Below are 11,912 nucleotides of genomic sequence, written 5' to 3'. Positions count from 1 at the left end.
CCATGCCAGCAAGAGCAACGGAAAGCTTTCCGGTGGGTTCAAGTGATGAAATCCGTGTCAAAGTTGAGCAAAGAATTGTGAACAGGCACTAAAATAGAGCGGCTGGGACGGTACCCTGCCTAATCTTATCAAGCCAACCTTTTTCGGGGGTTGGGAGGACTTTTGCAACTTTTTGCTCGTGGAATGGACCTTCCAAAATTCGCTTTTTTTCGTTGTTGTTGGTGTGTTACATTACATGCCGGTGGAACTTATGCAGCGGGGACGCAAAAAAGTGAAACAAAAAGACTAAATTATCATTAATGCTGTGTTATTTCTCATCATTTAGGTGGCCGAGGAATTGCGCCAGTGACGAAAAGAGACGGGGTTTCATGTGGTGGTGTTGGTGGTGCCTGCTTGCCTGCTCTGTTTTGACTGGCTAACACAACCGTCACATCCTTGGGACGTGTTTGCTCTCTGGTCTCAACAGTGTGTGTGCGTGTGTTTTTATTCGCTTTATTCCAAGTTTCAAGCTGGTTGAAAGAAGGAAGAAGCACATAAAACCGTACTCACTGCACAGCGTCAGGGGCACGATGACGCAAACGAGGCGTTTGGGAAACAATTTCAAGAAAAGATTTATTCCACTCGGTTTGCCCAGATAAACCGCGGGGAGATGGGCTAACCGTGCAAGACGCCGGGGTCCAAGTCCACCATCACATCACCACCGCTGGTCGGGTTGGTTAATTTGAAGTTTTATTACTGTTTCATAATCCACCACGTAATGCTGGCTGATTGTTGGATGATCATGCTGAAGAGCTGGCCAAAAGCAATGAGAAATAAGTCTCCACTTCAGTGGCCGGCAGCAATGGGGTGAAAGTCGGGCTCGTCTCCGTTCACGCATTGAACATTAGAAAGCTCCATCGCCGGGCTGCAATGAAACCATCATCATCAAAATCGATAGCAGATGTTTTCCGATTGAGTTGAGCCCCGGAAATCGAACTGCATGAAGGCGTTGGAATTGCATCTTTTGCTTCCTCGCTCCATCGCGTTTCATTAGAAACTATGGAAAAAGTATGGCGGGAACGTTTTGCTGCTTCTTTTTCGCTACACTCTCTTTCTCGTCTCGGCCCACACACTCACACACAGGCGATCGCAATTTACTCTTTAATTAACACCCCGCAGGAAATGGTGCTTTTAATTTCGCTCTCGGAGCCGGTACGGCACGGTTCAGCCATTTTCGATCCATTAGAGAAGCGTCGGAGAACTGCTGCTTCTGATCCGGTGAAGTGCAAAAATTAAGACCACATAATAACCTTGAAAACTTTCCCCGATACTGCGCGGAACGGAAGGGCGTTGGAGGAGCGGTGCTAAGAAAAAAAAGCGGGGGTTTTGCGGTTGTGAAGCTGTTAAAGCTGTGGATCTCGTTGATAACACTCTCGCAGGAAGTGAAGCGAGCGAGCATCATTCTACTATTTGCACTGAAACGGCCTCCCCGGAACCTGGGGATGGTCAATGAATATTTGAAATTTTCATTTTAAAACAACGGGTTGGGCTGGGCATCGAGTGGGATGAAGGAAGCAAAATCAAACAACACACGAACGAATTCATGTTTGGTTCATCCAGTGCAATACCGGGAAGGACGTGCCTCTCAGCCAGAAGCTTCTCATTGCACAAATCTGACCCGAGCAGGCACGTCAGAGGGACACCCTGCACACAAAGCCGGTGACGGCACGGGGCGTACGCGAACACTGAACCCCATCGTCATCATCAAAAGGATGACAAGTAGCTTTTTTCGAGCTGAAACCGAGCTGCTGAGCGCTACTGTGCTGGATTTTGTGTTCCCATCCTGCGTGGATGAGTTTTCCACGACCACACCAAAACAGGCGATAAGACGGACGTGGTAAGCGAAATAGGGGAAGGCGCAAAAAGCACTTACCGTAATAGAACGGCCAAATAGATGAGGCTAGTAGGGTTTAAAAAAAACCACTGCAAATCTGTGTGAGTAAGCTTCATAGAGCTTGAAATACATAAAGAGAGGGAGAGGGACTCTATTGCCTCAAACAGGGGGAGAAAAAAAGAAAACAAACCAGAATGTCAGCGCACACGATGTACACGACCACGACCACGAAGACGAATGTAATGACGGCTTTCGTAATATTTTTACTTGCACTTTTGTGCCGTGGTCTAGCAGCGAAGCACGGGCACAGCCACCGGCGTGCCCATATGCTCGGCTCGGTACACTGCTGATGCCCGGCCACGATAATGATGGCGATAGAAACCCTCCGAGCGGGGAGGGAGCGACACCATCACCATCATTGAAGCGCGGTGCAAAAGGCCTACGGTGAAAGTTATGCAACAGACGTGTGAGGGCCTACAGACATGGCTTTTTTTTTTGCTGCTGTCGCTGCTCTTCCTCTCCTTGCGCTCGAGAGGCTGCACGGTCCGAGCGGTGCGGTTGGGCACAGTATTGCGCTGTATTGCTTCGTTTGTTGTTCCGTTGGCATCTCGTTACCGTTTCGTACCGAGAGTTTTAGTGTAAGCGAAAGTCAATTTCTAGCACACACACACGCACAAAAACCCTCACATGTGGATGGAGACAACGTTTTTTCGGGGGCCCTTGGCATAGGGCAGCCTCTTCTCTCGACCCGCTGGGTTCTATTGCCCGGGTGCTTAATGGAGCTGTTGAGCGTTCGTACACTTGATGACCCGGTTTGCTAACGAACGGCACGCTTACGGGAGAGCAAAGCAGGGCCAAAAGACGCCCTGATGAACGCCGGGTGAAGTGGCCAGCCGATGGTACTTCACCGTAGCTAACGCAACTGTCAACGATCGTACCGACGGCACGGCATGCCATTGATACTGAGGTTTTGTGCGCCGATCTGCGCTTTGCTCGTTCACAGCCAGTTGGGGGTGAGGTGCATGAAAAGCGCTCCCAAAAAGCTGCTTGAGCCGTATTAGCCGTAACATCACATTAATACGTGGCAATGATTGCAGAGTATTTCGCTTGCAAACTATCACAAGGCTCGGAAGGAATTCCCGCTGCAGGGATGCAAGCATAAAGTTACAGAAAAGCACAACTTTCCCCCCCTCAAAACTATACCGGCACTCAGCTGCAGGAGAGCGAGCAAAAAAGGCAAGCTAAAAGTTAGGAAAAAAGCGCCATTCAACATGACCACCAAAAATGGCCAACGCTTTCAAAAAGCCAACCCCCATGCCCATGTTCGCTGTAAACAAGTTCGCAAGCAGCAGCAGGATGTTCGTATTTAAATTTATGATAGTTTGCAATTTCTCTGTCCCTTCTCATGGGACGCAGAGTTCGGTGCGAGTTTGGGTTGCAGCAACGATGGCTCGTGGGTGGAACCGGTACGGATCGATACAGTACCACCACCCTCCCCCGGCCCCACGACGCTCGTAGTCGTAGTTGGAAGTTATTTTGCTGCGTCCATTTCGGGCAATGAGGAAGACTGGTTATCTCCCACGCTATACGGTGTGCCACCAATGTTGTAGCTGCGAGCATGCAGGAGCAGTGTTTTTCCTCCCCAGGTTCGCTGGCCCTTGCGGTTTGAAGTGTTTGTGGCAAAATTTCTTTTGCTGCGTTGGTTCTGGAGGAGGATTTATTGGCGTTGCAGTTGCGCCCAGCAGCAAACAAGACGCTGAAGCGAAAAAGGGTTCTGAAAGCTTACCAAGACAGCTCATCGAAAATTGCAATAACTCATGCGCTTTCGAATCGATTACCAATCCCACAGGCGCTGACAACTTTGCTGCTGCTGAGTGTCAATTTGAAGCATCGACGTGATTATGTGCCCTGGCACGGCGTGGAGCAGCACAGTTACGCACGCGTTATGCGCGAAATATGGCAATCGAGAACAATTAGGCAAACCCCCGGCACCGTGCATTGGCGGGGCACGCTCGATTGTGCACGCTGGCAATCAATTATTCTGATTTCCGTTTTTGGAGCGAACGCCTCACGCCCAAACGAGCATCACGGCGCTGCGGATTTACAATTCGCATACGCGCATCAAGTGAGCGTGCACGCGCGAATGGGATAGCGATAGCGGGAAGCGATTAAGAACTGCAACGGACGCAGCTGACCGTGAAATAAATCCACCATCGACTGGGATGGAGCTGGCGGGGGGGGGGGCGAGCATTCGCGCACTGGTCAAATATTCATCCACCCGGGAAAGGCGAAGGAATTACCCGGCCGACGAACAGGGAGAAAAGCGAGCAAGGGGAGGCTAGAAATATATAATTCCAGCTATTCCAATTACACGCCACCGTTCGGGCCGATATTGGATGAAAATATGAAAGCTCGCGTTTCTCCCGACTGGAAAAATGACGGCCGTGGCGCAGCTCCACGTTTTCCTCGTTTTTGGGGTGGTGTGCTCGCGCTCTGTTTCCGGTCGAGTTAATTGCGCTGCGTCTCTCTCTTTCTCTCTCTCGCGCGTTAATCTTCCTTTGCTCCATTCGCTGACGCGTCCGATGCAGCAAAGAGGTCAGACGCGTTGGAGAAAACTCTAATCGAAATGGGGGTTTTCTTTTTCTCTCTTCTTTTGCCGCTGTTGCTGCCTTTTCCGCATCCAAGCTCTTTCCATTATCACCTTACCTGCACACCGTTCCTGCACAGTAGTGGGTGAAAGGCGCACGGGTTGGGGCTGGGGTGAAACAAAGAAAAACGCGCAGGAGAAAATGCCCGACCGCAAAAGCCACGAAGAAAGCCAAAAATTGGGGCCACTTGTGAAGATGAACGCGTTTTGATCGTTTTGGGAGCGTGGTTCGTGGTGCTCGCGGACGAATTTTGCCAAATTTTCCACACCCCGTTAGGTAGTTTTGGGGCGAGACGAGAAGCAATCTCGTCCAATTGACCCCCAGAAACACCTGGACACTTAACGGGGGAAAAGGATAAGAAGTAGCGTGAATAATGTTTAATTTCCCATCGTACGCCTATAATCGGAACCATTCCCGCGGTTAAAGGGATGTGTTACTACGTTTAACGATTAGTCTTAAGAAGCGTTTTTGTTTTGCATTTTTTTTGCAAGGTAGTTGCATGGGTAAGATACAAGAAGGTGTTAGCTAGGGGGGGTTTAAACTAAACACGTAAAGGCTTTGGTTTTATGTTGGGCAGGAGGGTGGGTTTAAACATGGATTCCCGACATTGAGTGTTAAATTCTGGGAAGGGCAGGCAAGCGTACGGATTACGGGTTTTTCTATACTAAAACACCTGGCCGGTTGTGCTAGTGCGACCGAAATTGTTAAAGCACATTAGGGCCACACCCTACCGGACCCGTCGAACATACCTTCCACTTCAGGTCTGTGGTGGAGAAATTGGTCTCCTTGTGCACGGTCGGTGGCATCTTGGCTACAATCTTTGCTCAGAGCGCGCTACCGTAGCAGTAGCGAAATGCGATGTATGAGTATGTGTGTGTTTGTGTGCATGAGAAGAGAGAAGAATTAGGAAAGATTAGAAGAGACTAAATTTTGATGCTAGAATAGAGACGAATTTTCACTAGATAAAGGAAGGAAAATGGTAAAGAATTAAGAAAGGGTTGTGCGAGAAAGGCTTTGCAAAGACCTTTCATATCTTCAGGGAGTTCATCTCCGGGAAGGAAAGCACCAGCACAGACCGGAAGACACACCTAGGCAGTTCGGTCAGCCCATGCAGAGCTTTTCATCCGAAAAGCCACCAGCTCGGTCGCCACTAGCCCCTCCCCCAACAGCTGTGGACAGTTAAGCCCACGTGCAAAAGATCTTCCGGGGAGAGTCTATTTCCAAGAACACGCATCACACTGTACAACGGTCTGAGTACGATGTTGCAAGCACGCTGTAGTTTGGCACCGTTTCGCACAGTCACTGGTGGACAGGTACACTCCGAACAAAGATGATCGATTTCGTAAGCTAGCCCCTCTCTCCCCGTGGCAGGGCCTGGGCGGGAATGTTTCTCGATCGCTCGTGCACACCAACACCAGCGGCTGGAGCGGAGTGGGACTTTTCGCAATTCGCTAACCGGTTTTAGGGGTAGGTACACAACACTGCTTAGTTGCACTGATTTCCCGGGATTTTGCTACCGCCTGCTGCCAGTTACTAACAGTGAACGGAGAGTTGTGTTGTGTAACGGCATTACAAACGAAAAAAAAACTGGAAAAACTGTTCACACTATGGCGGCTGGAAACGACGAGGATCACTCGCGATCGGGTTTGGAGCGTGTTAAGGCTACTGCCGGTTGGTGCATACCTTGAAGGGTTTTGGGTACGGCTGGTACTACTAACAACGAGATGGAAGAATCACGAACACGACGGTTCACACTCTTTGGTACGGTGACTGCTGCTGCAGGGGCGTGGGAGAGATCTGTCGATTGACGGTGTGGTTTTGGGCTGGCTTGCTTCTGCTCGCACTGTGTGCACTGCTGAACCGCTGGAACCGAACTGAACGATGCTCTTCGGTGTGCCGGGAGGTAATATTTAAAGAACCGCACACACTACCGTAGCTCCGGCTCCAATACAGACGCACCGCGGCTGCATTAAGCCTGGTGGGGGGGTTAGGGTTTCAGTGCGATCTTCGGCCTGACGAAGAGATCACGCGCAGTAACGTATACGGACACAGTGTGTGCGCGCACACACACGCACCTGCATAAACCCTCAGTGTGGAGAGAGAGAGTGAAAGAGAGAAGCAAAGAAATGGACGCACGATTTCGCGTTTCTGGGTTTGCGTTTCCATTTTCTTCCAACGGTGCGGTTGGTGCGCTGCTTGCTGTTATCAAGGGGTTGGTAGGGGGTGGTATGGGTAATGCGCGAAAAATGCATGAAGACGCAACCAAGCAGCGCACGCCCCGGCGTGAATCATCGGCCGGTGTGCTGGTACATTAGCTCGTGTTTAGCACTCGACACGGCCACCAACACGCACACAAACCAGCCCGATTGAGCGGCAGTGACCCAACCAAATCGACCCCCGCGCATAAATGCATAAGACGCCCGAAGAGGGGATGAGTAGCTTGGGAAGGGGGGGAGGGGGGTGGCTTGACACGCGCCACCCTTGTAGTTGTGGCCGGGGTGGCGCCCTGCCCGAAAGGGAATCACCCGAAAGGGTCGAGGCGCCTCACGCGCCGACACGCGATCGGTCCCTTGCGCAGCGCAAGGCGTGTGTACCGGCAGGCGGTGGGCAGTGGGTGCAAAATAGTTTTGTCATCGGAAAAGAGCAGCAAAGGGAAGGGGAGGATGGGCAAAGGGCTGGAAAAAAGGATGTTTCTAAATATTGGCAAGGTGCGGCCGAAGTACACAGGCACGCGTGTGCGTGGATTGCGCACACGCTGCGCGATTGCGGAATTTGAAAACACATATACCCCCCCCCCCACCCCCCTAGCCCGCAGTGGTGCTTTTCTTTGTTTGTTGCTCGATCGGGCGTTTGTGCTTTTGGGCTACCTATTTCCTTCAGCGCTATCGGGACTGCAGGTTGAGTGTTATTATCGATGTAATGTCCTGTTTGTCGGGTGGGTTTTGTACGGATTAGGCCTGTCGGCAAATGTTACCGTAGGCTAGGCAAATTGTATTTGTGCAAGTTGTTTGTTGAATTAGGTTGAGAGAAGCTGTGTCAATGTTTTTGAAATAATTTATGGGCAAATTGCTCCTCGAATTCCGGTGAAATACTTCCATGGTTTAGGGCAGATAACAAAAAATAGTATTAATTGCGTAGAGGAAGAATTACGAAGCTGATTCAAGCGTTTGGAGCATAGTTAGAGTGCTTGTATGCCACATGGGACCAGGCATCATCATGAGAAAGTATGCTCATTGTTCGATACTCTCCTAAACTTAACCAAATGCATACTCCGAAGTTATTCCCAACACACAAATTGCATGTTTTGAATGTCATTCAGGCCTATTATATTTTGTTTCCGAGTTATTTTGACGTCAAGTTGATGATCTTTTTTAGTTGGTTTTTGTACATGCACGCACCTCACTATGGAGGGCTTTGTTCGATCCGAAATACTCTAAAACTCTATACATTTTCATCCGAATGCTATAGTACTTCTTTCCACGTTTTTCCTTTGTTCATCAAATCACCTACAGGGAGACCGTACGGATGGAAATGTACTGAGTAAGGATCAGTGAGTGAATCGGTGATTGAAATGCTGCAAGTTAAAGAGCAGATTTAACTCAGCAATAAGAGTTTAGATGCATCTCTTTATTATTTACTCTATTTTTAATGATTCAATATTTTCGAATTGTGTTCACACTGAGTAAATTTCCAAATCGTCTCACTGACTAATTTTAATAAGAAACGAGCGACCCTCTAACCGGCACAGAAGGTAAATGAGTTTAATTCGAAAATAATCAACCATTAGAGGGTGTAGGAGTTTAATCGTAATTGAGTGTTAAAAGGATTTATGTAGAGCTTTTGACATGAAACAAATAAATTAATAATAAGTAAAAATTCAAATCTCTTTAGCCACTCTTTTCATCTGTTGCAAATAATTGAAAATAATGAGTGTTCTTCTCTCTAATGGTGTTTGATCCAGTCCTAACTTTGTGACTAATAACTCAGTCTATGCTCAAGTTACATGTGTAACGTGTTTCAAATATATATGCGTTACTTGACTTCTGTGATTCGTTTTCTAAATTCATTTTAAAAAATAAACAACTTTGATTTGATGTTTAAATAATTATAAAATGAGACTTTTGTAAAAAACATGGTTTCCTCTTGAAAATAATTAGCTCCAAGCGCTGTCAAATTTGGCAAACCACGTTTCACTGAATCCGGCTCGTCAAGGGTTCATTGAGTAAAATTTGCTAAATAAAATGTGTTTTCTATACCGCAAGTAAAAATTGCTAGAAAAAGAAATGAAACACTAGTTGTGATTAGGTGTTAGAAAGACGCTGCCAAACAAGAGACCGGGGAAATCGAAAAATTGCAATCATCAACCATTGTCATTCCGTTCGGCTATTTGCACCGGTTCACCGATTTTGTTCACATCAATTTAAGTGCTAGAACCACCTTGTTAGTGTGCCCACAGCTAGAATAAGTTCGGCGATGCAAGCAGCAGTCGGCGATAATGTGCTTTTCCTCCTTTCCTTCACGACCAAATTCGACACTTCATTCACCGGGCGGAAAAGCGGGACCTGGGCCCTGGGCCAGTGTGAATGTACTGCAATTAAGCACCGTATTCCACACTCACCAGAGTTCATTAAAACGGCAGTGTGTCGCCCACTCGTGCCGGAGAAAGAAGCAAAACAAAGCAACAACAAAAAATGGAACCAACGGAAAGCTATCGGGACGCATCGGGTGTGGGAGATAAAACTTTTCCTGTCCCGGAGTGCCGCAGTGCATCGCGGAAAATGACACAGGCATGGCAGAGCAGCACCAGCAACAAAGTGAAAAGCCAAAGAAAAGAAAAGAAAAAAAAAGCCGTAGCAAAAGCGACGAAACTGCAGGCGTGTGAGTGTGCGTTTGATAGAAATTTAATTGTTTTCGTTCGTCCGATGGATGTCGTCCGCTTTCGCCTTGCTCGTCGGCAGGCGCGTGTGCTCCAGCGTTAGCCCACGACCACCGCGCCCGCGAAACGCGAAATCATAAACGCCAATGATTAATTAATGCAGCCCGGGTTGGGTGATAAAGTTTGCTCGTGACCCGTGAAGCGCACCGTGCACCGTGTGTGCTACAAGTTGTGCGTTTCGAGTCGCTCAGCTCACGCCTTTTGCCGCTGATATAAGCGCCACCGATGGGAGGGGGAGGCGATCCTTTGTATCAGTCGGTTGGCCCTTGAAAACGGTGAAACACTGCCATGGGCTCACGTTGCTATGCGTATGCAGCTTTCGGAGCCGTAACACGCTCAACACACGGTCTTTATCAAATTTTATTCAACGAAAGCCCATGTACGCGTGAGGCTTTTCGTGCGTTTTCGCAACTGAGGAATGAATTTTTCACCGCCTGCGGTTAGCCGAGGTGTGAGCGGCTGGTGTGTATTGCAAATTTTCAACCCAAAAGGCTGGTCTGGTCTGTTGCTATCAGCAGATTTACACACCTCTACACCCGAATGGCTGCCAGCGTGCTGTGGATTGGCAACGAGCTGAGATTGGGCTCCGTATAAGGTGATTTTTCCATGTCGAACTTTATGACTCATCGCAGCAGCAGCAGCAGCATCTCGAACCATCTTGACCTGATGAATCATTCAGGAGCAGCTGCAGCTGGTGTTACGGTACGGAAAATCGGTGGCCTAAGTGTGTGTAGTGGTCGCTGCCGCGTTTTTCGTAATAACGGAGTTTCTATCGCATAAAATTAAAATCGAATAAAACACGCGCCGGAGTTGCTTCCCCGTTTGCTAGGGCGGGGTGGGTAGGGCAAGACGGTGGCCGAAAAACATAGCGCTACTCTGAATTGCACTTTCATTTTTATCGGCAGTAAGACTATTTTCTCTCCCAAAAAATCGTTGAAGCAGGCGGTGTATAAGGTTGATGGTTTAATAGCTGCAAAATGCTTGCTCGTCTGCTTTATAACGGCTTGATAAGCTCAATTTGCTGGGCTGACGAAGTGTGCAGTACAAAGAGCTAGATAAAGTTAGGTAGCTTTTCTAAGCAATAAATCTGTAGCATCGAACAGAACAGAAGTAATCAACTGTTGATTCACCCTTTTATTATTATTATTATTATTATTATTATTATTATTATTATTATTATTATTATTATTATTATTATTATTATTATTATTATTATTATTATTATTATTATTATTATTATTATTATTTTTATTTTAATTTTTTATTATTATTATTATTATTATTATTATTATTATTATTATTATTATTATTATTATTATTTTTTTTTTTTCTTATTATTATTAATTATTATTAAATTCTTAATTAATTACGCCTGAAGCTATGCAATGCTGTAACTTCCGTTCGCTAAAGCTTTGGTTTGTGCTTTACATCACTTGTACGACATCATTTGTTGGTTCGCCAGTTAGCTCCCAGCTTCTCCAACATTCGTTACTTGTGCAATTTATCGACAGAATTTCTCTCTATACCATTTGTCAAAAACAAAAAACGAGTCTCTCCTTCTCGATCCCCACAAAAAGTACACAAAAAATGGTAAAATAAAAGCTAGGAAGCGTTTGAGGTGGCCGTCTCCTTTCCCCTGTCGCTCCTACAAGCAAAGCGACCATCCATTACAACACCACTAAGTGCAGATGTAACACCCACAATCGCATCTCGAACGATCAATCAATTTCACTCCCGTGCGGTCCGATTGCCGGCGCCATATTTCGCGAAACAAGCCACTCCGTCGGCGGAGCTCCGAGCCCGTCATTATTGATTAGGCGTTGTTTCGAAACATGTAGACGCACGCACACATACACATACATCTTGAAGATGCCTAATTGCGGCCATCTCACGAGAAGGAAGCGGAAACGTGCGTGCAATCCTTCGAAATCGGGTCCAAATCGGTACCGGCGGCGGAGTGATTGAACTTTTCCGAATGCAGATTGTGGCCGGGGTGTTTGCCGTTGTTACGGGGGTTGGGAATTGAATGGCCCACACGGAAGCATACAAAAAGAAACAGCCACACACACACGCACACGCACCGATACCGATCTATCATCGTGCGAGTTGTTGCCGGTAAAGTGGTTCCGATGGAGAAAGTGACCCGACGCAGTTTGAACTTTGCCCGCCTTCGTGGGTGCAGACCATAGAAAAAGGGAAAACTGTACACCGTGGCAGGGGTTTCCACCGAAAAGGAATAAACAAACGCTTAGTTTTGGAATAAAATAAAGCCAGTAAAACGCATAACCAATGCACTGGTTTCGGATGAGTGTAAATCATCAGTGTCATAAATAAAACACACGAACGGCATGTTTACTGACAGTGGTGCGCCGTCTCGCAAGGGTCCGCCAGGTACAAGCGCGTGGAAAAGGCTGTCATGTGATGTGGCGCAGGGTCTATGGCTGGTTTAATCCTG

General features: G+C 47.5%; 1 protein-coding gene across 2 annotated transcripts in view; it reads right to left on the bottom strand.

Moving 5' to 3' along the window:
• Positions 1-6,406, bottom strand: part of LOC121589623 (alpha-tocopherol transfer protein-like) — a 10,260-nt gene extending 3,854 nt beyond the window's left edge. The window contains exons 1-2 of one of the 2 annotated variants that reach the window (XM_041908687.1): positions 6,205-6,406; positions 5,271-5,355 (exon numbers count right to left, since the gene is read on the bottom strand). In XM_041908687.1, the coding sequence (XP_041764621.1) occupies positions 5,271-5,327 (57 nt within the window). In that variant the 5' untranslated portion in view covers positions 5,328-5,355; positions 6,205-6,406. The remainder of the gene's footprint in view (positions 1-5,270; positions 5,356-6,204) is intronic. The other variant, XM_041908688.1, reaches the window with a different exon arrangement.
• Positions 6,407-11,912: the final 5,506 nt, after the last annotated feature.

This window comes from Anopheles merus, chromosome 2R (assembly GCF_017562075.2).
Source record: "Anopheles merus strain MAF chromosome 2R, AmerM5.1, whole genome shotgun sequence".
Taxonomy (NCBI): Eukaryota; Metazoa; Arthropoda; class Insecta; order Diptera; family Culicidae; genus Anopheles; species Anopheles merus.
Note: the sequence above shows the minus strand (reverse complement) of the source record. Positions and strands in the feature narration are given on the sequence as shown.